General features: G+C 35.8%; 1 protein-coding gene across 2 annotated transcripts in view; it reads right to left on the reverse strand.

Annotated features, from left to right (window-relative positions):
* ATRNL1 (attractin like 1) overlaps nt 1–27494 on the reverse strand; it is a 789020-nt gene that overhangs the window by 566772 nt on the left and 194754 nt on the right. For both annotated transcript variants that reach the window (XM_030334763.1, XM_030334762.1), the window contains exon 19: nt 3013–3150. In XM_030334763.1, the coding sequence (XP_030190623.1) occupies nt 3013–3150 (138 nt within the window). The remainder of the gene's footprint in view (nt 1–3012; nt 3151–27494) is intronic.

Raw genomic sequence — 27494 nt, forward strand, 5'->3', positions numbered from 1 at the left:
TGTTGGCAAAAAACTAATACTTTGGTAATCCTCATGACACTGCATGGGCCAATGAGTTCTTAGAAATGCACCCAAAACACAAGCAACAAAAAAATAAATATATAAACTGGACTTCATCAAAATTGAAAACTTTTGTGTTCCAGAGGACAGTATAAAGAAAGTTCAAAGACAACCCGCTGAATGGAAGAACATATTTGCAAATCATGTATCTGATAAGGGCTTCATATCTAGAATATACAAAAAACCTTTATAATTCAATGACAACATCAAACAACCCAAATAAAAAAGGGCAAAGGACTTGAACAGACATTTCTTCAAAGCTACAGAAATGGCCTATAAGCACATGAAAAGACACAGGATTTTGAACAAGTATTTGTACACCTATGTTCATCCCAGCATTCATCACAATACCAAAGGGTGGAAGCAACTCAGGGGTCCATCAGTGGATGAAGGGATAAACAAAATGCATGTATGCGCACAACAGAGTATCATTAGGCCTTGAGGAGAAAGGATATTGTGACACATGCTACAACATGGAATACTGTGGATGCCACATATTTCAAACTACCTACAGCACTCATATTCATAGTGACAAAAAGTAAAATGGTGCCAAAAGCTGGCGTGAGGGTAATGGAGAATTATTATTTAATAACTATAGAGTTTCCATTTTGCAAGATGAAAAAAGTTCTGGAGTTGGATGGTAATGACGATTTTAAAACAATATAAATGCAGTTATTGCCTCTGCTACAAACACAAAAATGGTAAAATGGTAAATTTTATGTTATGTATATTTTACCACAATTTAAAAAATAAATTGTTCTTAAATGGGCAAAGGACTTGAATAGAAATTTTCCAGAGAAAATCTACAATGACTATCAACCACATGAAAAGATACTTAACATCACTAGTCATTAAGGAAATGCAAATCAAAACTATAAAGGGATATCATTTCATACCTACTAGAAGGGTCAAATTTTTTTAAAATATGGGAAATAACAAGTGTTGGCATGGATGTGGAGAAATTGGAATCTTTGACATTTCTGGTGAAAATACAGAATGATGCAGCCACTATGGAAAACAACTCGAACAATTTGGCACTTTTACAAAAAGTTAAACATAGAATTACCACGTGACCCCACAATTCCTCTCCTAGTTTATACACAAAAGAATTGAAAACCAGTATTCAACAAAGACTCGGCAATAAGGTTCACAGCAGCATTATTCGCAATACGCAAACAGTGTTAAAACTTCTAGAGGGGGGGCGCCTGGGTGGCGCAGTCGGTTAAGCGTCCGACTTCAGCCAGGTCACGATCTCGCGGTCCGGGAGTTCAAGCCCCGCGTCAGGCTCTGGGCTGATGGCTCAGAGCCTGGAGCCTGTTTCTGATTCTGTGTCTCCCTCTCTCTCTGCCCCTCCCCCGTTCATGCTCTGTCTCTCTCTGTCCCAAAAATAAAAAATATAAAAAAAAAAAAAAGTTGAAAAAAAAAAAAACTTCTAGAGAGTCTTCATCTTTCCACAGCCAATTATGGAGGCTTTTCTGTGGGTGCTTTATGGGCAATCTCCATTAGAAATAATGGATTAAAAATGTAAGGGACAAGGACCAATCCAGATATAAAAAAGGATTACTATGGGGGCACCTGGGTGGCTCAGTCGGTTGACCATCCAACTTCGGCTCAGGTCATGATCTCACCATTCCCGAGTTTGAGCTCTGTGGTGACAGCTCAGAGCCTGGAGTCTGTTTCAGATTCTGTGTCTCCCTCTCTGTCTCTGCCCCTCCTCCACTCATATTTTAATAAAAAAAGGATTACTATAAAATTATAATTTAAAAGGAAACTTAAAAGAACACTTAAAAATTCTCTGGCATGGGGTGCCTGGGTGGCTCAGTCAGTTGAGCGTCCAACTTAGGCTCAGGTCATGATCTCATGGCTCATGGGTTTGAGCCCCACATTGGGCTCCATGTGACAGCTCAGAGCCTAGAGCCTGCTTGGAATTCTGTATCTCCTTCTCTCTCTGCCCCTCCCCTTCTTGCTGTCTCTCTCTCACTCTCAAAAATAAACTTAACAATTTTTTTAATTCTCTGCAAAATAAGAGGAAAAAGCAGCAGGATAGAGGGGAAGATAGAGAAAAGTAGAGTTTAGTAAACAAAAAAAAAATGTGATGAGAATAGCACTTAAAATGCTCCTTTAATGTGCTTCAATTCCTATTACATGACCTCTATTACATGTGATCTCATTTGATCTTTATCATCTGCCTTTTGCATACGAGAAAAAGGAGGCACTAAGGTTAAGTGGCCACGGCCAGACACATAAACAGTGGCAGAGAGGGATTTCAGCCCAGGATTGACTGCAAACACAAAAATCTTACCTGATGTAAGGCATACACAAAACCTTTAATTGTTTCTTATTTCTAAAGTCAAAACAATAATTTACTATTATTAAAAAACAATCAGGGACGCCTGGGTGACTCAGTTGGTTAAGCATCCGACTTCGGCTCCGGTCACGATCTTGTGGTTCTTGAGTTCGAGCCCTACATTGGGCTCTGGGCTGACAGCTCAGAGCCTGGAACCTGCTTCAGAGTCTATGTCTCCCTCTCTCTCTGCCCCTCCCCCGCTCACACTCTGTCTCTGTCTCTCTCTCTTTCTCTCTCCCAAACATAAATAAATATTTAAAAAATAAAAATAGATATAGAAAACAATCAGCAGTGATTATTTGTGAATAGTGAGATTATAGGTGATTTTTAATGTATCTGTATTTGCTAAATTTCCTATAATAAACATGTATTCATTTTGAAATAAGAAAAATACTTTTTAAAGTAAGTATACCACAAAACTGTTATAGCTCACATCGTCTCTAATGAATAAATACTACTTTCCAAAAATATTTAAGCTTCATGGGAAAAATTTTCCTTAATAAAATGTATTTTCCACAATAAGACAGTATTTTCCACAAGAGGTTCATCTTTCTCAACTTTCATTTCTGCAGTACAAATACACAGGTAAGGGAAAAACTACTTACCTGTGCACTGTCCTCCGTTAGTCGGATCTCCGTAATAACCTGGCATGCAGTCTTGACACTGGTTTCCTGTGGTGAGATTTTTACACTGTTCACACACATTATTATTGACGCAAGTGCTATGTCCATTACACTGGCAAGCTAAAGAAAAGAGTAAAAATATTACAAATATATGCATAACAATAGCAAGTATAATAGCTATCAAGTATAATAGCTATCAAGACAAAGAATTTATTTTACAAATTTGAGTGATAGCAAAGTCCAAAGGACATTTCCCAAGTTTTATTTTTATTATATATAACATATGTGGCTCAAATATTAAAGCAGGACAATTTATGGAGTAAATTCCGTGTTAAAATTTTGTCTAATGCTCTATAATATGTAGGGGCAAGCAATAGAGTAAAACATAAAAGTTATAGCCAAAAAGAATACTTTTTAACTATTCCTTAAAGATTCATGTGAGTATTATGTGTATTAAGTTATTTAAGCACAAGACTGAATAATATAGCTTTGATAAAGAATATTAAAAATGCATCTTATTATATTTACACATAACAACAAAGGATCAATAAATACAGAAAACTTTGAGACTATACACGTCCTTACTTGAAAAAAATACATGTAGAATTATCAAAAAATAGCGCTTTTAAATTAATATACACAAATGTTTCTCTTCTTTGGATAAGAAAAGCTTCAAGGCTTAATAAAAATTCTATTTGTGAACTAAAAAGAATCACATTTAAAGCCTGACTTTTTATGTCTTCATAATATAAAATTTAATAGGTTTTGATATTAATTTTACAACAGAATCCAAAATTTTCAGATGAGAGATCAAGTTCATATATGAAAGCTCACACCTTTGGTGCTTATTTGGGGCATAATGACTTGGTTTGGTAACTGCTTGCCAAACACCATCATCACTGCCACCCTCATAATCATCTTCATCATTATTACAACTAAGATAACATTTATTTGAGGTTTCCCTTACTTTGACCAGGGAAGCCAATGTTCAGTCAACCAACTGTTTGTGGCTAGCATCTATTCTAGTTGGTCAGTGCACATACTAGATCTGTTTTAAAATATATAAATACCACCCCATTGCCACATAGTATACCAGGTGGTTTACATGAATTACATCATTTAATCCTCACAACGATTCTATGTAGAAAGTACTACATCAGAGGACCATTTCTAAGATAAGCAAGCCTGGGTACAGCAACTACCCAAAGTCACGCAGATAATTAATGCCAGAAACAAACACACAATCAGGAAGTATGAATCAAAAGACCAGACATTAAATACCACCTCTTGCGTGTAGAAAATTTGAAAGTGAGAGGGAAATCCTGAGAGACTAGCATAAGGTTATCAACAAGTGTTAACCTCAAAGGATAAAGAAATGCACTGGCAAAAACAGTGAAAACCAAATACCTATACCTTACAGAAATTTTCAGAAGCATAACTCTACTATCACACAGGATAGAAATAACACAAAGTCATCATGGGAAAATGCTAAATAATCATCATCCTCTTTATAAAATTGAGGAAAGGGTAAGTTTTCACATTTTCCATTACATTATGAAACAATGACAAGGAAATTTAGAAAAAAAAGTTCATGATAATTTAAGTGCAATCAAAACACAAAACATTATGTTTAGAATGCTCAAAATTTCATTTTAAAATGTATAAATATGCCTATGGAAAAATTAATTGTGGTTATTTTAATTTAATAAGATTTTTCTGCATCATCAATTTTCTATAATAAATTCCTATTACTTCTATAATAAGAAACAATGTTAAGAACTTTAACTTTTTAACATTTGTTTTAAAAGATAAGTTGTTTCATAGAAAGTTTATTATGTGACACTACTAATTAATTCACTCAGGTAAAAACACAATTTATTGAGTGCCTACTACATGCAAAGCATTACCTAAAAAAGTTAAAATGAGAAATGGGTTACTATAAGTATTTTATGAATCTCCTGGCTGCATTTTTTCATGAGAAAAACAAATGCTTTAACTTCTGAATAAGATGTTTAAATTCAGCAATCACATCTAACATCCTCCCTTCAGATTACCACTAATATAATAAGGAAACTTGACAGCAATGACAGGAATTTGGGTATTGTGACAATGACACAAATAAAACCAGGAAGTAGTAAACTACAATACCTCTGGAAATTAAAAGGGGACCCCTGGTGTAATGCTACTCACTGTCCCTTCTTGAAAATGAGCATTTCAGAAAGCAGTTCTGGGGCAATCATGAAGCATATCAGTGGCATGATGCCATACAGCTGGTAGAAAGTGTGATACAGGAAAATCTAATGTTTTAGGTAATGAATACACCCCCCCCCATAGAAAGCTGGTTCAATTTAGACCTAACTGCTGGCAAAATTTCCAAGAGAGGGGACGGGGAAGGAATGGTCATTGTTACAGCTTATACTAGCACAGTAGCAATGGCAAAAGAGAAAGCATGTTATGGAAAGCAGAATCCAGGCACAATGGCTGTATCAAACATAGACAAGAAAAGGATACACAATAAGCCTATGATTATGTTTTATTCCCACTAGCATCAGGGTGCTGGAACAGTGAGTAACATAAGCTTACATCTAACAGTTCTTCCAGGATACATTGTTACTTGAAAGGTTCTAATAACAACCTGCTTGTGGAACATGAATAAAACTAAAGAGAAGCTATCCACACTGTTTTGTCTAAATTTTAAAACAAACCCAGATGGTTCTGTATCTATTGATAAGCAAACACACACAAAAAAATGAAAATAAAACATTATGGAAAAGTCAGCATTTGATATGCAAATAAAGTACACAGTTTTGAAAAATATGTGCTATAAAACAGATGTACAACATTTAAAATATCTGCTTGACATTCTCAATAAAATTCAAAAGATATATACACAGAAAATCAAGGCTAAAATTTACTGAAACATTTTTTAACATATATCCTATCTTAAACCAAAAGCGATTATCAGATGCTAGAAATAAAGCTGAGATTCAAACAAGATCCAAAGAAAGAATTTTGAGGTAGCAACTGAATTTCACTATACATAGAATAGACAAGCAAGAATAAGGAGGCATGGGTTTGAAAACCCAGCATGGCCAGGTGATACAATCTTGCATCCTCAAGGAAGAGAGCGAAACTGAACCATGGGTCATGATTTTGCAGTTTGTGGGTTCAAGCCTTTCAACAGGCTCTGTGCTGACAGCTCAGAGCCTGGAGCCTACTTTGCATTCTGTGTCTCCCTCTCTCTGGCCCTCCCCCAGCTCACAAAAATAATAAACTTTAAAAAAAAGAATGATAAACTTTTTCAAAAAAGAAAAAGAAAAGAAAAACCTTTAAGGGGTGCCTGGGTGGCTCAGTCAGTCGAGCATCCGACTTTTGGCTCAGGTCATGATCATGGTTCGTGGTATCAAGCTGTGGCATTGTACTGACAGCATGGAGCCTGCTTGGGATTCTCGCACCCTCTCTCTCTGCTCCTCCTCCACTCACTCACAGTTAAATACATGTTCTCTCTCCCTCTCTCTTCCTGTCTCTCTCCTAAAATAAATGAATAAACTTAAAAAAAAGAAAATCAGGAAGGAAGAGGTGATATACCACTGACAAATGGTAGGAAAGAAGAATTACAAGGGAACATTATAAACAACTGTATGCCAATCAATTAGAAAACCTAGATAAAATGGACAACTTTTTGGAACGATACTAACAACAAGACTGACTTAAGAAGAAGTAGAAAATATGCATAAACTCTAACAATGAAGAGAATGGGTGAGGTACAGGCTTGTAGTCACAGAATGAATAAGTCACAAGGATGAAAGGTGCAGCATAGAGAATACATTCAATGGTGCTGTATGACAGCCAATGGCAGCTACACTCCTGGGAAACACAGCATAACGTACAGAGTTGTTGAGTCACTATACTGTGCACCTGAAGCTACTGTAACATTTTATGTCAACTACACTCCAGTAAAAACAAACAAACAAACAAACAAACAAACAAATAAGTCAGCAATCAACAAAGTACCAGCAAAATATAGCTCACGATCAGCTGGCTTCACTCGTGAATTCTACCAAATGGTTAAAGAATAATTAATACTAATTATTCAAGAATATTTCCACAATAGAGAAGCAAAGAAAACACGTCCTGTTTCTATGAGACCACTACTAACCCAATACAAAGACCAAAGTCATCACAAAAAAGATGACAGTCCAACAGCACTTATGTTTATAGGTGTAAAATCCTTAAGACACAGTAGCAAAATGAGTCCACTAGCATATAAAAAGTATTATTTATCATGACAAAACAGAACTTATCCCAGGATTGGGATAAACCTGTTTCAACAACTAGGAAACAATCAAGTATACACCATACTAATGGAGAAAGAGGAGAAAAAAACCAACATGATCATCTCAATACATGGAAAATACTCAAGAAACTAGGAAAAGAAAGGAATTGCATCAAACTGTAAAGAACATATATGAAACATACATAGCTAACATCATATTTAATGGTGAAAGACTGAAAGCTTTCCTTTTAAGATCAGGAACAAGACAAAAATGCCCTCTCTTGTCACTTCTATTCAACATTGTCCTGGAGGTTCTGCAAAGGGCAATTAGGCAGAAAAAGAAACAAAAGGCATTTAGATTTTAAGAAAATGTTTACAACTAACTCAATTTGCAGGTGACATGATCTTACATATAGCAAACTAAGAGGGATCCACACAAAAAATATTTGAGCTAATAAACAAATTCAGCAATATTGTAGAATAAAAGATCAATTATAGAGAATCAGCTTCATTGTATTTTTATACACTTATAATGAACAAACCAAAAATAAAATTAAGAAAAAAATTCTACTGACAATAGCACTAGGAAGAATAAAGTACTTAGGAGTATACTTAAATACAAAAATAGAGGACTTGTACTTTGAAAACTACAAAACATTGTTGAAAGAAATTAATGGAAAGACTTCTATTCACAGATTATTAGGCTTAATATTAAGATAGCAAATCATCCAATTGATTTACAAACTCAATGCAGCATCTATCAAATTCCAAACACATTTTTTATAGGAAGAGACATGAAGATCCTAAAATTTGTAGGAGTTACAACAAATACCAACTAGCCAAAATGATCTTGGGGGAAAAAAAAGAACCAAGTTAGAGGACTGCTTACTCTTCCCAATTTCAAGACGTACTACAGAGGTACAACAATCAAACCAGTGTAGTATTAGCATAAGGAGAGACACAGCAATAAATAAAATAGACTTAGGTCCACAAACAATCCCATACATCTATAATTTACTGATTTTCAACAAGGGTGACAAGACCATTAAATGGAGAAAGAACAGTCTTTTCAACCAATGATGTTGGGATAACTTGATAACAACATGCAAAAGATAAAATTTGGACTTGTACCTCATAACATATATAAAAATTAACTCTAGGGGCACCTGGGTGGCTCAGTCTGTTAAGCGTCTGATTGTCAATTTCAGCTCAGTTCATGATCTCACGGTACATGAGATCAAACACTGCATCAGGCTCTGTGCTGATGGTACAGAGCCTGCTTGGGATTTTCTTTCTCCCTCACTCTCTGTCCCTCTCCCGCTTGTGCTCACTCGCTCTCTCTCTCAAAATAAATAAATAAATATTTTTTTTTTAAATTAACTCGAACGGATCAACGATCTGAGTGTAAGAACTAAAATGATAAAAATGTTGTAAGAAAATATGTGTCAATCTTCATGATTTTGAATTAGATAAGACTTCTTTACATATGAGACCAAAAGCAGGAGTAACCAATAGAAAAAAAGCAGATATATTGGATATCATCAAAATAAGAAACCTTTCTCCCTTAAAAAACACCATCAAGAAAGTGAAGAGACAGGGGCGCCTGGGTGGCTCAGTCCGTTAAGTGTCTGGCTTCAGCTCAGGTCATGATCTCACAGTTCATGAGTTAGAGCCCCACATTTGGCTCTGTGCTGACAGTTCAGAGTCTGGAGCCCCTTCGGATTCTATGTCTCCCTCTCTCTCTCTGCTTCCCCCATTCATGCTCTGTCTCTCCCTCCTTCAAAAATAAATAAATATTTTTTAAAAAATTTTTAAGTGAAGAGACATTCTACAGAATAGGAGAAAATATTTAAGAATCATATCTCCAATAACCCTGAACACATAAATAACTCTAAAAATACTATTATTTAAGATATCACCTCATGCCAGTCAGAGTGGCTAAAATGAACAAATCAGGAGACTATAGGTCCTGGAGACGATGTGGAGAAATGGAGAAACCCTCTTGCACTGTCGGTGGGAATGCAAACTGGTGCAGCCACTCTGGAAAACAGTGTGGAGGTTCCTCAAAAAATTAAAAATAGATCTACCCTATGACCCAGCAATAACACTGCTAGGAATTTACCCAAGGGATACAGGAGTGCTGATGCATAGGGGCACTTGTACCCCAATGTTTATAGCAATGCTTTCAACAATAGCCCAAGTATGGAAAGAGCCTAAATGTCCATCAACTGATGAATGGATAAAGAAATTGTGGTTTATATACACAATGGAATACTACTTGGCAATGAGAAAGAACGAAACATGGCCCTTTGTAGCAAGGTGGATGGAAGTGGAGAGTGTTATGCTAAGTGAAATAAGTCATACAAAGAAAGACAAAAACCATATGTTTTCACTCTTATGTGGATCCTAAGAAACTTAACAGAAGACCATGGGGGAGGGGAAGCAGGAAAAGTTACAGACAGGGAAGGAGGCAAACCATAATAGACTCTTAAAAACTGATAATAAACTGAGGGTTGATGGGGGGTGGAAGGGAGGGGAAAGTGAGTGATGGGCATTGAGGAGGGCACCTGTTGGAATGAGCACTGGGTGTTGTAGGGAAACTAATTTGACAATAAATTTCATATTAAAAAAAATTAAAATGGGCAAAGTATTTGGGTAGATAGTTTCCAAAGAAGATAAATGAATGCTAATGAGCAAATGAAAAGAGCATCATTAGTCATAAGGGAAATGCAAATCAAACCCACAATGAGGGGCTTGGTTGGTCAAGTTGTCAGACTCTTGATTTCAGCTCAGGTCATGATCTCATGGTTCGGAGTTCGAGCCCTGCATTGGGCTCTGCAGTGACAGTGCCGAGACTGCTTGGGATCTTCTCTCTCTGCCCTTGCCACACTCACACTCTATCTCTATCAAAAAAATAAATAAACTTAAACACAATGAGCTAACACTTAATATCCACTAGGATAGTAATAATCAAAATAGTGGACAAAAACCAGTGTTGGTGAGGATAAAATAATTAGAACCCACAAATATTGCTGGTGGTAATGTAAAAATCTGGTTCAGTATCTCTAGAAAACAGCCTGGCAGTTCCCCAAGTTTAAATACAGATTTATCATATGACTAAACATTTCACTCCCACATATATACCAAAAAAAATTAAAACATGCCTATATGAAAATATTCACATCAGCATTATTCATAACAGCAGAAGATTGGAAATAAGCCAAAGATCCATCAACTGATGAATGTACAAACGTGTGGTATGCATAACTGAGTATTATTCAGCCATAAATAGAAGCAAAGGACTAACAATATATGCTACCATATGAATGAACCTTAAAAACATTATGCTAAGTCAGAGAAGCCAGTCTCAAACGCCCAAGGATTGTATGACTGCATTTAAGTATCCAGAATAGACAAATTCATAGAGAAATAAAGTGTATTAGTGGCTTTTGGGTGCTGGGGGAAGGAAGAATAGGAAGAAACTATTAAAGGGTATGGGGTTTTGTTTTGGGGTAAATAATTCTGGAACTATATGATGATGATAGATACACACCTACTGATTATACTACAAACCATTTAACATGAAGGATTTTATGCCATATGAGTTATATTTTAAGAAACAAACAAACAAACATACAGGGGCGCCTGAGTGGTTCAGCTGGCTAAGCATCTGACTTCAGCTCAGGTCATGATCTCACAGTTCATGAGTTCAAGCCCTGCATCAGGCTTTGTGCTAACAAACAGCTCAGAGCCTGCAGCCTGCTTCAGATTCTGTATCTCCCTCGGTATCTCCCCCCACCTCCCCTGCTCATGCTTTGTCTCCCTCTGTCTTTCAAAAATAAATAAATGTTTAAAAAAATTTTTTAAAGAAACAAATATACATAAAAGTTAGAACTAATTAGATGAGATGAAAAATAACTGACATAAATTCTTCTCATGTTTCTATGTGCAAACTTCATAACATTACTTTATCCTTGCTCTTATCAAAAAAGTGGGATTTTTCCCAACCTTTGATCATGCATTGGCATCAAGACTTCCTTAAAACAACAGAATGTAGAAGTGATGGTATACAAATTCTAAGCTTAGGCCTCAAGAGACATACAAACTCTGCACTCTCCTTCTTAGAATTCTAAGAATACCACATACAGAAGCAGTCTACAAAACTGGAAGATGACAGGACAGCAGAGAAAGTCATTCATAGCTGATGACCCCTAGACCAACCAGCCAGATCAGACTCCTAGCGATGTGAGGGAAACATTTTGAAAACATCCAAAACAAATCAGGTGGTCAGATAAGTGTAGTCACATTAAACACACACACATACACACACATACACAAACACACGCACAAACACACATACACAACCAGAAGAGACTGACAGAAGAACTGCCTAGCAGAATTCAACAAGAAAATAAGATGCAAAACCATGAATAAAATGGTTTAATTTTATTTAATACTGTGAGCTTGGGGTATTATGTTAAATAATAATAAATAATTAAAACATAAGCTGAACAGAAAAATGGAAACATCTAAACAAAGAATTAGTGAATTGAAACACAGGTCAAAGGAGAAACAAGAATATAAAATACAGAGAACACATTAAGAAAAATTATGGACATAGTGAAAAAGCCTAACATAAGTAAAGCAAACTCCTGGAAATAGAAGACAGAGTGACACAATGGGACAGGTGGCAATATTTGAAGAGATAATGGCTGAAAACTTTACAAAAACGATGGAAAAAAAATCAAGCTAGGAATAAGTAACCCATATAATTCGCAATCACAATGAAAAATAAAATTGATACTTAGATACATCATATTAAAATTACTGACATTCAAAAATTAAGAAAAAAATCTATTTTACAAAGCCAGAGATAGGGGAAAAAAACATACTGTTTTCAAAAGGGAAACAATAAGACTAATAGAGGAATTCTTAAGAGAAACAGTGGAAGCCAGAAGAAAAGGAAATTACACTTTCAAATTATTGAAAAAAAATTCTGTCAACTTAGAATGTTATTTCCAATAAAAATATCCTTCATATATAAAGACATGCAATTACACAATAAAAACGTTTTCAGGCATATGAAAACCAACATATTTTATAGCCACAATTGAGAAACATAGTTACAAATGTTAAATAAAGTTCATCAAGCTAAAGAAATATTATAGCAGAAGTCAAGTCAGATCTATAGGAAAAAAAGATGAGAGAAAATGAACACTACATGGGTAAGTAAAAGAATTTTTTTCTTATCATGATTTCTTTATAAGAAAATCATCTGTTTAAAGCCAAAAATAATGTATTGTGTGGTTAATAACATACATAGAAGTAAAATATATGGCAATAATTACACAAAGGACAGGAAAAGAGCAAATGGAATTACACTATTGTAATATTCTTACCTTATACATGAAGTAGTATAATATTGATTCAAGGTAGACTGTGATAAGATAAAGATGACTATTACAATCACTACAGCAGTCACTAAAAAAAACACAAAAGAAGTATAGCTAAAAATCCAATAAAAGTGATAAAAGTGGACTTTAAAAACACTCAATTAATCCAAAAAAAGGCAAAGGGAAGAACAACAGAAGAAAAAATAAAGGAAATTTTAAAAACAAATACCATGACGGTAAGACTTAAACTCAATTATACCAATATTATATTAAATATAAATGGACAAAATACTCTGATAAAAGGCAGAGATCTTCAGTCTACATTTTTAAAAAAACAAAAGAGCAAGACCTATATGTTGTTTATCAGAGATTCATTATTGTAAATAAAAACAGACAGATAGAAGACTTCCACTTCTGCCCATGAAGCATTAACCATTCTAGGAATTGACCTCCAGTTGTAAACAACAAGAAAATGAAACAATATATGAAACAACTACTTTCAAATAACAGGCAGCTCAGGAATGGCATCTGAGCCTATGAGTCTATGACTCCCCTGGCTTGACACCTGGAGGCAGATTTAAGGATGCAGCCCAGGGAAGCAAATGCAAACAAAGCCCAGAGAGCTCATTTGGTGGAGAAAACAGAGGTCAAACTTTGGGGAGGCCATGTAAGAATTTGGGTGACAAAATATGAGAGAAAAGAGAGCTACACACATCAATCTACTGTGGGGTTTCTTAAATTTTTGCCTGAATAATGACTGAACACAGAGTGTGAAATTCCATGAAGCTAGAGAAAGAATAACCAGAAAACAATAAGTCAAATAATGCCAGTAGTTCATGTAGGACTGGAATAGTTTGTATTCCAAACAGTTAGAGTGGAGAGACCTTATGATACAAAGAGCACTCTACAGAGACCACAGAAAGGCACTTAGTAGTTGAAATAAATTAACACTGAACTTAGGGTTGCTATATAGAGGACCTTACAAATACCTTAAAGACAATTTTTGAACTGATCGTACAGATCTTAAATAACATAACTGCATGCCAGAATAAAGTATAACACAGTAAAAGAAATACAACAAAATCAAATAATAAAACTGTAAAAATTCAGTGTCTAGAATACCACAAAAAATTACCAAGCTGAGACATCTGTTCCATAGTCAGAAAAAAAAATTAATACAACAAACAAACAAGAAAACATCACACACCATAGAATGAACAGAGAATGATTTTTAGAACAGCTATTAAAAGTATGCTTTACGTGGGGCGCCTGGGTGGCGCAGTCGGTTAAGCGTCCGACTTCAGCCAGGTCACGATCTCGCGGTCCGTGAGTTCGAGCCCCACGTCAGGCTCTGGGCTGATGGCTCAGAGCCTGGAGCCTGTTTCCGATTCTGTGTCTCCCTCTCTCTCTGCCCCTCCCCCGTTCATGCTCTGTCTCTCTCTGTCCCAAAAATAAATAAACGTTGAAAAAAAAAATTAAAAAAAAAAAGTATGCTTTACGTGCTCAAGAATATAGAGGAAAACATGAACATAAAAAAGGAGAGAAATGGAAAATATAAAAATGACAAACACAATTTTAAAATATGGAAAATAAAATATGCAAAATAAAAAATAAATTCAATGAAAAAAAATCTTTCAACAATTGGTGCTGGGACCCCTGGATAGACACATGCTAAAGAATTAAGTTGGATCCCTATCTCCTATCTCATACCACACACAAAAATTAACTCAAAGTGGGTCAAAAACCTAAATGTAATAACTAAAACTATTAAATTCTTAGAAGAAAACCTTTGAGATATTATATAATGCATGGTTTCCCATATATGACACCAAAGGCAAAAAAAAAGAAACAAAATAGAGAGTACATCACCAAAATTTAAAATATTTGTACAACAAAGGACACTCTCAAGGAAATGAAAGGACAACTCACAGAGTAGAAAATATATCTGCAAATCAATCTTTGATAAGGGACTTGTATTCACGGTATATAAAGAACTCTTACAGTTCAATAATAAAAAGATAAATAGCCCAATTAAACAATGAGCAGAGAATACTATAGACATTTCTCAGAAGAAGAAACAGAAGTGGCCAATAGGCACATGAAAAGATGTTCAAGAGCATATCACACTAAGTAACTGCATATCAAAACTGCAATGAGATAACACTTCACACACACCAGGATCATCATAATTAAAATGACATGAAATAACCAGTGTTGGCAAAGATATGGAGTAAATGGAATTCCTCATCCACTGTTGTGGGAATGTAAAATAATGCAGCAGCTTCAAAACAGTCTGGAAGTTCCTCAAAAGGTTAGTTGTAGTCACTGTTCAACCCAAAGTAGTTGAATCTAGTAAAGATATTCCATTCCCAAAGTAATGAAAATAGGTTCACACATAAATTTTTACATTAATATTCATAGAAGCATTATTCAAAAATCCCCTAATTGTAAACACACAAATGTCCATCAAGTGATAATTAGATAAACAAAATTTTACCAAATATTATGTGGTAATACAAAGAAATAAAGTACCGCTACAAGCTGCAACATGGATAAACCTTCAAAACATTTCACATTATGGAATGGGAAAGAAACCAGTCACAAAAGACTACAACTGTATGGCTCAATTTATTTAAACTGTCCAGAATAGGCAAATTCAAAGAGATATAAAGAGTAGTGGTTGCTTACAATTGACAAGAGTAGATGGGGTTTAACAGTCAGTGACTGCTAATAAGTAATAAGTTTTCTTTTGAAGATGACAAAATTCCTTTTAAATTGATTTGTGGTGATGACTGAGTAACTCTGTGAATATACTAAAAAACCACTCTTTAAATGGTTAAACTGTATGGTATGCTGGATAATCTTAGGTGTCAGTGAAGCTAGGTTACAGAACCCAGTATTTAATCACACTAATGGCTCCCTCTTGAGTGTGGTAGAGACCTGTACATATGATGGAACAGTCATGAATTTAATCTGATTAGGTTATGTTACGTGGCACAGGTGACTTCAAGAAAGGAAAATCATCCTGGATAATCCCAATCAGAAGATCCCTTAAAAGGAATTGGCCTCTACTTGAAGAGATTCAAAGTGACAGATACCATTTGAGCTTGTGAGACTCTACATTGCTAGTTTAGGAAAGGGAGGGGGACATGTGGGAAAGAATGTGAGCATTCATTAGAAGCTGAAGTGGTTACTAGCCACTGAAAAAACTGGCATGTTAGTTATACAACAGCAAGGAACTGAATTTCAAGAAGAACCTGAATGAGGTTGGAAGCAAATTCTTCTCTATGGCTTCCAAAAAAAGACTCAGCCTGACCCACACCTTGATTTCAGCCTTCGAGACCTCAAGCAGAGAAGCCAGCCAGGCCATGTCCAGCACCTGACATATAGAAGTGTGAGCTACAACAGGATATTGTTTAAGCCTCTATCTATGTTTGTGGTAATTTGTTATGCTGCAATACAAAACTAATACACTCTCCCAAAAAAATGCAATGAGAGAAAAAAGAACAAACTGAGAGTGTGGCAGCTGCTTCTGTCAAAGTAGAGAGTGGTAACCTACAGTATCTCTGAAAATTAAAAGAAGAGCCTTGTCATACATTGCTGAACCTTCATCTATTTGAAAGTCTGTTATTGGGTGGAAATGTTTAGGAATGTTATGTCCTCTTGATGAATTCAACTTTTTATCTTTATGAAGTGATCCTTATTCTAGGTAATATTTTTTGCTTTAAAATCTATTTGTCTCCAGGGTGCCTGGGTGGCTCAGTCAGTTAAGTCTCCAACTTCAGCTCAGGTCATGATCTCACCATCTAAGAGTTCAGGTCCCACATCAGGCTCTGGGCTGACAGCTCAGAGACTAGAGCCTGCTTCGGATTCTGTCTCTCTCTCTCTCTCTCTCTCTCTCTGCCCCTTCCCAGCTCGCGCTCTGCCTTTCTCTCTCAAAAACAGAATAAAAACATAAAAAAATGTTTTTAACCTATTTTTCTGATATTGTTGCCAACTCAGCTTTCTCTTGATTTGTGTTAGCATTCTATTTCTATTTCCATTCTTTAACTTTTAAAATAACTGGGTCTTTGTATTTTATTTTTATTTTTTTTTTAAAAAAACGTTTTTTATTTATTTTTGGGACAGAGCGAGACAGAGCATGAACGGGGGAGGGGCAGAGAGAGAGGGAGACACAGAATCAGAAACAGGCTCCAGGCTCTGGGCCATCAGCCCAGAGCCCGACGCAGGGCTCGAACCCACGGACTGTGAGATCGTGACCTGGCTGAAGTCGGACGCTTAACCGACTGCGCCACCCAGGCGCCCCTGGGTCTTTGTATTTTAAATACAAAGTGAAACAACATAGCATACAGTTGGGTCTTGCTTTTTTAGCTAATATGAAAATCCTAGCCTTTTTATTGAAGTAATTGGATCATTTATATTTAGCATGATTACTGGAACGACTGAGGTTAAATCTATCATTTTGCCACTAGTTAACTATTTGTCCTACCTATTATGTATAGCTCTTTTTCCTTGTTTTGCTTTCTTTTGGATTATTTCATCTACTTTCTTGACTTACTGGCTATGATTCTGTGTGTCATTTTAGTAGTTGTTTGAGGGTTTCGAATATACATCTACAAATTATCACAGTCTATATTCAAGCAATATACCACTTCACATATCGTATAAAAATTCTACAACAGGATACGTCCATTATTCTTCCGTTGGCCTTTAAGCTATTACAGTCATAATTTTCTTCTACATAAAAATTAAACTCCTAATACACTGTTGTAATTTTTGCCTTAAAATTTTTATTGCCTTTTTTAGATATGGAAATTTTAAGAAAAAAAAAGTCTTTACCCATATTATTACCACGTCCTTTATTCCTGATTCCTTTGTGTAAATCAGACTTATATCTGGAAGTTATCCTTCTGGCTGAAGGACTTGATTTAACATTTCTTATACACCAAGTTCATTGGTAATAAATTCTTATAATTTTTGTAATTTTGAAATAATTTTTATTTTACCCTCATTTTTGAAAGATATTATCATTAAGTAAACAATTCTAAGTTTTTTCTTTTGCTATTTTAAAGATGTTCCACTTCCTTGCTCCACTGTTTTTTGTTTGTTTGTTCTTCTGATGAAAAATATGATATCAGACTTACTTTGTTCCTTTCCTCTGTCCATACTGAATCATATTTCTCTGGGCTGCTTTAATCTTTTTATCACTGGGTTAAGCAGTTTTATTATTATGGTTATTGGTATAGATTTACCCACATTTTCTGTGTTTAACATTTATTGACATTCTTGCCTCTTTGGATTTAGTTTTTATCAAATTTGGAAAAATTATGGCCATTATTTCTTGTGATTTTTCTAAGCCCTCTCTCTCTCCCCTCCTTCAGAGGATCCAATTATTGGGCCTAATATGACAACAATATTAGGCCTCTGGATCCAGGGCTCATTGATGTGCTGTTCATTTTATTTCAGTTATTCTTCCTTCTGTGCTTCATTTTGGGTACTTCCTCTTGCTTGTCTTTGCATATACCAATCTTAACTTTCACACATCTAATCTGGTATCAATCGCATTCATTTTTCATCTCAGTATTTTTTATCTCTATAAATTCTACGTTTTTGTTTTTGTTTTCTGTGACTCTAACATGCGCAAAATTTCAGTTTTTACAGGCGCTTGGGTGGCTCATTCGATTAAGCATCTGACTTTGCTTTCGGCACAGGTCACCAACTCACATTTTGTGGCTCTGTGCCCTGCATCAGGCTCTGCACTGACTGTGCAAGTCCTGCTTGGAATTCTCCCTCTCCTCTCTCTCTGCCCCTCCCCTGCTCATGTGCAATCTCTCTTCCTCTCTCTCTCTCTCTCTCTCTCAAATAAACAAACTTCAAAAATTTTAGTTTTTAATATATGAAATATCTTTATAATCATTGTTTCAATATCCTTGTCTACTCTTAGCATATATTTAACTTCTGTGTTGGTTTCAATTGAGTGATTTTTCTTCCTCATTGTGAGTCAAGGTTCTCCTGATTCTCTGCATACATGCATATTGGAAGCCTGACATTGTGAATTTTAAGTATTACATTTTGGGTGCTGGAAACTTTTTGTATTCCTAAAATATTCTTCAGCTTTGTCCTGGAATTTGGCTAAGTTAATTGAAAACAGTTTGATCCTCCTGGCTATGTTACACAAGACCATAGCAAGATTTAGTCTTGTGCTAATTTTGCCGTATTAAGTTAAGCAAAATCCTTCTAAGTACTCTACCTGATGCCCAGTGATTAATGCCCAAGCAATTCCCTGCCCTGTGTGTTATTTGGTGACTATTCCATTCAAGTAATTCTTTCTGCAGACTCAAGTAGTTTTCTACAGTGTCGCACTTATTTTTTAGCTTGATATTCAGGGAGTATCCTTCTGCAGTTTTCCACAGTTCTCCCTCCCTCTCTCTCTTTCTCTTTCTCTCTCTCTCTGCAGGTCTCTCTTCTTTGGTTCTCTTCCCAGGAAATCTAGCCACCGTGGCCTTCCCTCCCCACATTCCCAGCCCCATTTCTCCAACTCACGGTAACCACCAAACTCTACCTGTGTCCCCTGACTGCACTGCTTCATGCAAACTTTCTTCAGGCACTAACCAAGGATAAGTGGGGCTCACCTGATGTGTTTTCTCTCTGAGGGATCACTGGCTTTTGCTGCTTGTCCAGTATCTTCATAAGTGTTCTTCATCCATTTTGTCCCATTTCTTAATTGTTTCAGGTGGGGGCAGTTAAATGGAGTCATCTTTAGGGTAACCAATCTTCCCACTTTGCTAAGGACTGTCCTGGTATTAGTACTGAAAGTCCCATATCTTAGGAAAGCCCTTAGTCCTGGATACATATCAGAACTGCTGGTCACCCTACTCACTGTTACTCCATTTCTGCTTGATGATAAAGTTTCTTTTTTATTTTAAAACCATATTTAAACAACGACTTGACACTTAAAGAAAAAGCCACAGTAGTATACTATGTAGCTTATAACATATTTAAAAGTGATAAGGCTCTTACACTACTGAGAAGTAGAGTATCATTCAAATGAATACTGTGACAAGTTAAAGATTAATAGAAAACCTAGAGCAAACATAAAAAGAAGATAATCTAGTCAACAGACCAATAAATAAAACAAAGCATAAAATATGTTCAATTAATTTAAAGGAAGGCAGAAAAGAGGTAAACAGAACCTAAGAACAGATGGGAATAGAAAAAACAAGTAACCAGATGGAAATTTAAGATAAAAACATTTAATTTCAAGGGTCCAAACACAGTAATTTAACAGCAGAAACTATCAAATTGTACTAAAAATAAAGAGCCTAACAATGTGTTGTCCATAAGAAACATACTGTAAATATACATACATAAAGTAAAAATATGAAAATAAAGTATCACAAAAACACTACTCAAAACTAGTTTTTAGAGAAAATTTTATAACATCAAATGCTTGTATTAGGGAAAAAACATCAACTCAATTATTTAAGCTTCAACTTTATATAACTGGAAGAAAAGCAACATAAACTATGAGTATGCAAAAAGAAGGAAAAATTAAGGAAGACCAGAAATTAATGAATTCTTAAATGGACAACAGAGGAAAATCAAAATAACAAAAAGCTATTTGTAGGATCAATGAAAACTGACAAACCTCAAGACTGATCAAGAGAGAAAACACAAATTATCAATATTTAGAATTAAAGAGGCTATCATTAAAGATCCTCTAGAGTAAAAGGATAATAACAATTATTATGAACATCTTTCTGTCAATAACATCTTAAATGAAATGAATAAATTCCTTGAAAGACAGACTACTAAACGCACTCAAGAAAAGTTACTGAACCTGAAAAGCCTCATACCTACTAAAAAAAAAAAAAAGAATTTGTAGTTAAAATTCCTCTCCCAAAGAAAACTCCAGGCCCAGATGTCCACCAAATATTTAAGAAATAATGCCAGTCAGTTCTACATAAACTCTTCCAGAAAACAGAAGAGGAAAAAGTATTTCTCAGCTCTCGAGACTGATACCAAACCAGACACTACAAAAACTGCAGGCAAATATTGTCATCAATATTAATGAAAAAATGCTTAAAAAAATTTAAACAAATTGAACCCAGCAATATAGTAAAAGATAACACACCGTAAGTGGAATTTATCCCAAAAATGCAAGATTGGCTTGGCATTTGAAACTCAATCAGTATGATCAATGATATTAACAACTAAAACAAAAAATAATTATATGATCATCTCATAGATTCATGCCTTTGGAAGAATTACACATCACTTCATGATTTATTTTTTTTAATTTTTTTAATGTTTACTTATTTTTGAGAGAGAGAGACAGGGAGAGAGAGAGAGACAGAGCATGAGCAGGGAAGGGGGCAGAGAAAGAGACACACACAGAATCCGAAGCAGGCTCCAGGCTCTGAGCTGTCAGCACAGAGCCCAATGCAGGGCTCGAACTCACAGACCATGAGGTCATGACCTGAACTGAAGTCGGACGCTCAACCGACTGAACCACCCAGGCGCCCCCACATCAGTTCATGATTGAAAGAAAGAAAGAAAGAAAGAAAGAAAGAAAGAAAGAAAGAAAGAAAACCTCAACTAACTAGGAATAGAAGGGAAGCTTCTCAATCTGGTAAAGACATTTATAAAATGTCAATAGCTAACATTATACTTAAAGGCTAAGTACACTGCAATTGAGACAACTGTCCACTCTCACTAATTCAACCCCATGTTGCACTGTAGGGCCTAGACAGTGCAATAAGGAAAGAACAAAAATAATATGCATGATTTGGAAAGGAAAAAAAGAATACTGTGTTTATTAAAAAGCAACTCAAAGAAAATCCTAAAGAATCTATATGAAGAGTACCAGAATGAACAAAAGAAGTCATCAAGGTCACATAGTACAGGGGCAACATAGCACCCAAAAAAATGCATTTCTATAAAATTGCAAAATCATTAGAAAATTCTGTGTATTAAATTCCATTTTATCCACCATGAAGAAACAATGTAGAACTTTTGGTAACTGAAAACAATGAAGGCTGCCTAGGTCTATGTCTCCTAATACATCCTTCAGAAAAAAAAAAAAAGTACAAGCAGTGAAAAAAAAATTCAAAAACTACACCTTCATCATAATCTGACAATAGAAAAAAAAAATCCATGGAAGCAATCTCATATGCTCCCATCCAATTGCAAGATTCTGTGGTGAGAAAGTACTCACCAAGATAAAAAAGAAGAGAGAAGATGAAAGCTTGAAACAAGTTTAAAGTTGATATAAAATCTCCCTTGGAAAGATTAAGTCTATCCTAAGTATGAAAATACCAAGATAGTGTCACTGTAAATGAGCACCATACATAAAAAAGGACCCAGGGACACTAGGCTCACTCAGTTGGTAGAATGTGCAACTCTTGATCTAAAGGATATAGGTTAAAGCCCCACATTGTGTGTAGAGATTACTTAAAAGAAAAAATCTTAAAAAAAAAAAAAGTACTTAAAAAGCAGGGATAATTTGAAGTAGGAGTCTTGAGTATAACTTCGGGGAGAAAAAGGTTAGTAAATAAAAGATGTGCCTTTTGGCAACCAGGTGGTTAAGGGATAAATAAAGTGGAAAAGTTAACTTCTTTCAAGACAAAAAAAAGCCACAAATTCAGGACATACAATTCTTACCTTGGCCACCAAAACTTTGCTTTTCTAACAGAAGAGAGCTCCATAAAACTAGAAATCTTATAAACTATGCCAATGCCAGAAAAATGAAGAAAATATTAATGAATCTATGCAGTTATTATTAAAAACACAGAAAACAAAACAAAAATCAGAAAACCAGATCCAACATACATTAACTACTGAAAATTCCCCTGAAAAATATAACCAGGAAGCAGGAAACCATGACAGCTCTCCAAACAGAATAAATATAGTCAAACCAGCATTTATTTGAAGAGTAGCAAAAACTACCTTAAATCAGAAATTCAATGAAGGATTGACATGGGCATAAAGAAGGAAGAAATGAAATATGAGTTGACTCAACTAAGGAAAAGAATAAAAACAAACAAACTCAGAAGTAGGCACTGAATTATAAGATGCCCAAGGGAAAACAGACTCTCTTGACAATTTAAAGAGGCATTAGAGCAAGTCAGAAAACAACCAAGAAAGTGAAAAGGTGATTGAGAGAGAAATTAAGAGGGTCAGAAATGAAGAACTGGACACCTGCATGGCTCAGTCAGATGGGCAGCGAACTCTTGATTTTAGCTTAGGTCATGATCTCAGAGTCTTGGGATAAGGCCCACAGTTGGGATCTGAACTGAGCACAGAGGCTGTTTGGGATTCTCTCCCTTCTTCTCTCTCTGCCCCTCCCCATTCACAGGCTCATGTGTGCTCTCTTCCTCTCTCAAAATAAATAAATAACTTAAAAAAATGGAGAATATTTAAAACTATAATCCAAGAAAATTTTCCAGAAATAAAATAATTCCTTAGTGCCTCCTTCAAGTCACTAGCTGCTGTCCCCGAAAGTAACCACTTCCCTGATCTCTCATAAAATAACTTTGCCTCTTCTTGAATGTTACATAAACTAAGATAGAGTGTCTTGTTTTGTGTCTGGCTTCTTTCTCTCCACACCATATATGTGAGAGCCGCCATAGTGTCCCATGTGGTTACACGTAAATCATTCTCATGTTGTATGCTCCATTGTGCATAATATCAATTTCTTTATTCATACAGCTGCTGATGAACATTTGGATGAGTTCCAGGTTGGAACTATTAAAACTATGCTGTGTGAACATTCCTATGAGTGTCTTGCAAGTGAACATTTGCTTTATATTGGGTTACTGAGCCTAAACCAGGGGTCAGCAAACATTTTCTGTAAAGGACCAAATAGTATTTTAGACAGTGTGGGCACATATAGACTCTGGCAGAGATTCATCCCTTCTTTCGTTTCTTCCCGTCCTACATTCCTTCATTACTTACTTACTTCCTCTTCCTCAGTCTCCTTCTCTTTTTCAACCTTTTATAAAGGTAAAATCATTCTTGTTCACAGGCTATGTAGAAACAAGCCACAGGCTAAATTTGGCAGTATTTGGTAAACTTTGGTAAACTTTGGTAAATTTGGTAAACTATAGTTTACCAGCCACTGGCCTACACACAGAATCCTTGATTCATTGGGAATGCATTTATTCAGCTTTGACAGATATTTCCAAAGTGTTTTCCAAGTGTTATGCCATTTAGACTTTCAAAAAGCAGTATATAAGATTTCCATTTGTTCTATATCATTGTTAACAATTAAAATTATATATTTTTTTTATTTTATACATTCTGGTGGATAATTAGTGGTATCATTTTGTGGTTTTTATTTGCATTCCCCTCAAGAGCAAAAAGGTTAAACACCTTTTCCATTGTTTATTGGTGTTTTGAATATCCTCTTTTGTGATGTTCAACTATCTTGCCCATTTTTTGTTTGTACTGTTTCTTTTTGTTACTGATTTATAATAAATCTCAATTTGAGATAAGAGGTTTTATTAGATAATTAGACTTATAAATAACTTCAATTCAGAGGCTTCCATTCCTCAATTTCTAAAGGTTTTATTATGAATGGAATTTCTTAATATAGTACAATTTATCTCATTTCCCTCTTTGGTTAATCTTTTGAGTCCTGTATCCTGTTTAAGAAGTGACTATTTGGGGGGATTACCATGGCAGAGCAGTTGTAGAACCCTATGCTTGCTTCGTCCCTCAAACACAGCTAGATAACATTAAATCACTCTGAACACCCAAGAAATCGATCTGAAGACTGAGAGAACAAACCAGACAGCCAGGAGAGGGAGAGAGGAGGTCACATTGTGGAAGGTAGGAGGTATAGACATGTGATTTTGGGGAGAAAAGAGTCATGGGTGCTGTGGAAGGGAGGTAGTCCAGATCACAGAGAAAGGGGAAAGAGAAAGAGAGAGAGAGAGAGAGAGAATGCACAGTGCACAGAGGATCACAAGAACACTTCCCAAAAAGCACTGACTGGGAAAATGAGAGGGGATGATTATTGTGAGTTTTTACAACCAGCAGAGCTCAAAGACTGAAGTTATAGAAGACTGCACCATGGCTGGTGTGGAGCCCCGCAGGCGCAGCAGTATTCCCACGGAGAAGGAGGGGAGAGGCCCAGGAGCAGACAGCATGATCTGAGGATTCCCTGGGCCACATTGGGAGACACAGTTCCTCTTACTGGAGTTCAACTGGGAGAGGTGGCACTATCTCTGGGGAAACAAGAGAGTCAGCAGGCTCCCACTGCACTATTCTCTTCTTTACCATAGGGACAGAGATGCTTGCTGAGGGCAGCTAAACTGGATGCTTGATCTTTGCTGCACCTTACTCTAAACTCCAAGCTCCTGTGCATTCGTGCAACTCCCATCTGGGACAAACCCTCCCCCAGGATCAGCCCGAGTCGGCACTGTGCTGGATCCCTAAAGTGTGGAGTTTTGAAACTCAGCTGGCGTGCCTGAGATAAAACACAGGCGCACTGTGTGGCCAGGCGAGCAAACAGGTGGGACGAAGACAGGGTGAAGGCGGGGATCTGACAAAAGCCTGGGGCACAGGAGGGGAGATCCTTTCCTCTTCTGTGAGGGCTTCCCAGACAGCAGCAGGTGCAAACTCCTCTATCCAGGTATGAGAGAGAGGGCTGGTGCCTTTCTTCTCCCCTGCCCATCAGCAAGAACAGATGTCAGTGAGCTGCACAGCACCCTCAGTGGAGGGCTGAGCCGCTTACACTTAGCCCGCCCCACCATGCTCTGCAGGTGCTTCTTTACTAAAGGGCAAGTGTGCCTGAGACTCAGAGCATCAGGGCCCTGGCCAAGACCAAAACTCTCCCACATGCACCAAGTGTACTGACCATACAGTGCTACAATGCTTCAGCTCTGGTGGAAATAAGATCAGGGCCCTTTTAACAAGCAGACCAAAGCACACCTAGTTAAAACTCACCATACACTAGACAAAGTCCAAATGCTACCCACAGCAAGTTAAGGAGAAACTCTGCAGAGGGATGACCTTAAGGAAAGGGCAACTTTTATCTTTATTATTTATTCCATTCCAGCCTTTATTTTTTAATTTCACTCCATCTATTTTATTTGGCTTTAATTTTATGCTTTTCCTAACCTTTGATATGGATACTTACATCACAGTATTCAGCCTTTCATCTTTTGTGATGTAAGCATTTAAAACTACCAATTTCTTGGTAAGCACTGCTTCAGCTGCATGGCACAGAATTTTAATATATTACATCATTTTAATTATCACTCAATCCAAAATATTTTTTTAATTTTTATTATGTTATCTAGGACCCATGGGTTATTAGAACAGATTCCTTAATTTCTAAATATATAGAAATTCCTATTTATACTCCTGTTATTTAGCTCTAAGTCAATTTCACTTTGGTAGGACAACAAATTATTTATGAGTTTCTACACACTTATCATATTATGCAAAGAATTTTAATGATCTAGACAGTATAGAGAATTCTCATAGATGCCAGTTTAACATAATAATTTCCACAGAAGTAGTTAAGAAATTATAGCCATATTTATATGACTATCTAGATTTCAAGCCAAAGACTGTAACAAGAGATGAAAAAGGGCACTATATAATAATAAAGGATCTATCCAACAAGAAGACCTAATAATTGTAAATATATATGCCCCCAGCTTGATAGCACCCAAATATATAAATTAATGAAAAACATTAAGAAATTCATTGATAATAATACAATAATAGGTGGGGGCTTTAACACCACACAAATAGCAATGGACATTATCTAAGCAGAAAATCAACAAGGAAACAATGGCTTTCAATGACACCCTGGACCAGATGGACTTAACAGATATATTCAGGACATCTCATCCTAAAGCAGCAGAATATGCATTTTTTGAGTGCACATGGGACCCTGTCCAGAACAGATCACATACTGGGTCACAAATCAGGCCTCAAAAAATACAAAAAGACTGAGATCATACCATGCATATTTTTACACCACAACGCTATGAAACTTGAAGTCAACCACAAAAAAAAAAAAAAAAAAAAAAAAAAAAAAAAAAAAAAAAAAAAAAAAAAAAAAAAAATTGGAAAGCCCTCAAATAAATGGAGGTTAAAGAACATCATACTAAAGAACGAATGGGTTAACCAGGAAATTATAGAAATCTTTTAAGAAATGGAAACAAATGAAAACACAATGGTTCAAAACCTTTGGGATGCAGCAAAGGCAGCCATAGGAGGGAAGCATATAGCAATACAGGACTACTTCAAAAAGAAAAATCTCAACTATACAACCTAACTTTACACCTAAAGGAGCTATAAAGAGAACAGCAAATGAAGCCTAAAGCCAGCAGAAGAAGGGAAACAATAAAGATATAGAAAATAATAAAGATATAGAATAAATGAGATAGAAACAAAATAAAAACAAAACAAAAAAACAGATCAATGAAAGTACAAGTTGGTTCTTTGAAAGAATTAATGAAATTGGCAAACCTCTAGCCAGACTTATCAAAAAGAAAAGAGAAAGAACCCAAATAGATAAAATCACGAATGAGAGATCAAAACCAAAACCACAGAAATATAAACACATAAGGTAATTTATGAAAAATTATATGGTAATAAATTGGGTAATCTTGAAGAAATGGATAAATTCCTAGAAACAACATATAAACTACCAAAACTGGAACAGACCAATAATCAGCAAACAAACTGAATAATCAAAAATCTCCCAACAAACAAAAGTCCAGGGCCAGATGTCTTCCCAAGCAAATTTTACCAAACATTTAAAGAATGGGGCG

The sequence above is a fragment of the Lynx canadensis genome, chromosome D2 (genome assembly GCF_007474595.2).
Source record: "Lynx canadensis isolate LIC74 chromosome D2, mLynCan4.pri.v2, whole genome shotgun sequence".
NCBI classification, from domain to species: domain Eukaryota; kingdom Metazoa; phylum Chordata; class Mammalia; order Carnivora; family Felidae; genus Lynx; species Lynx canadensis.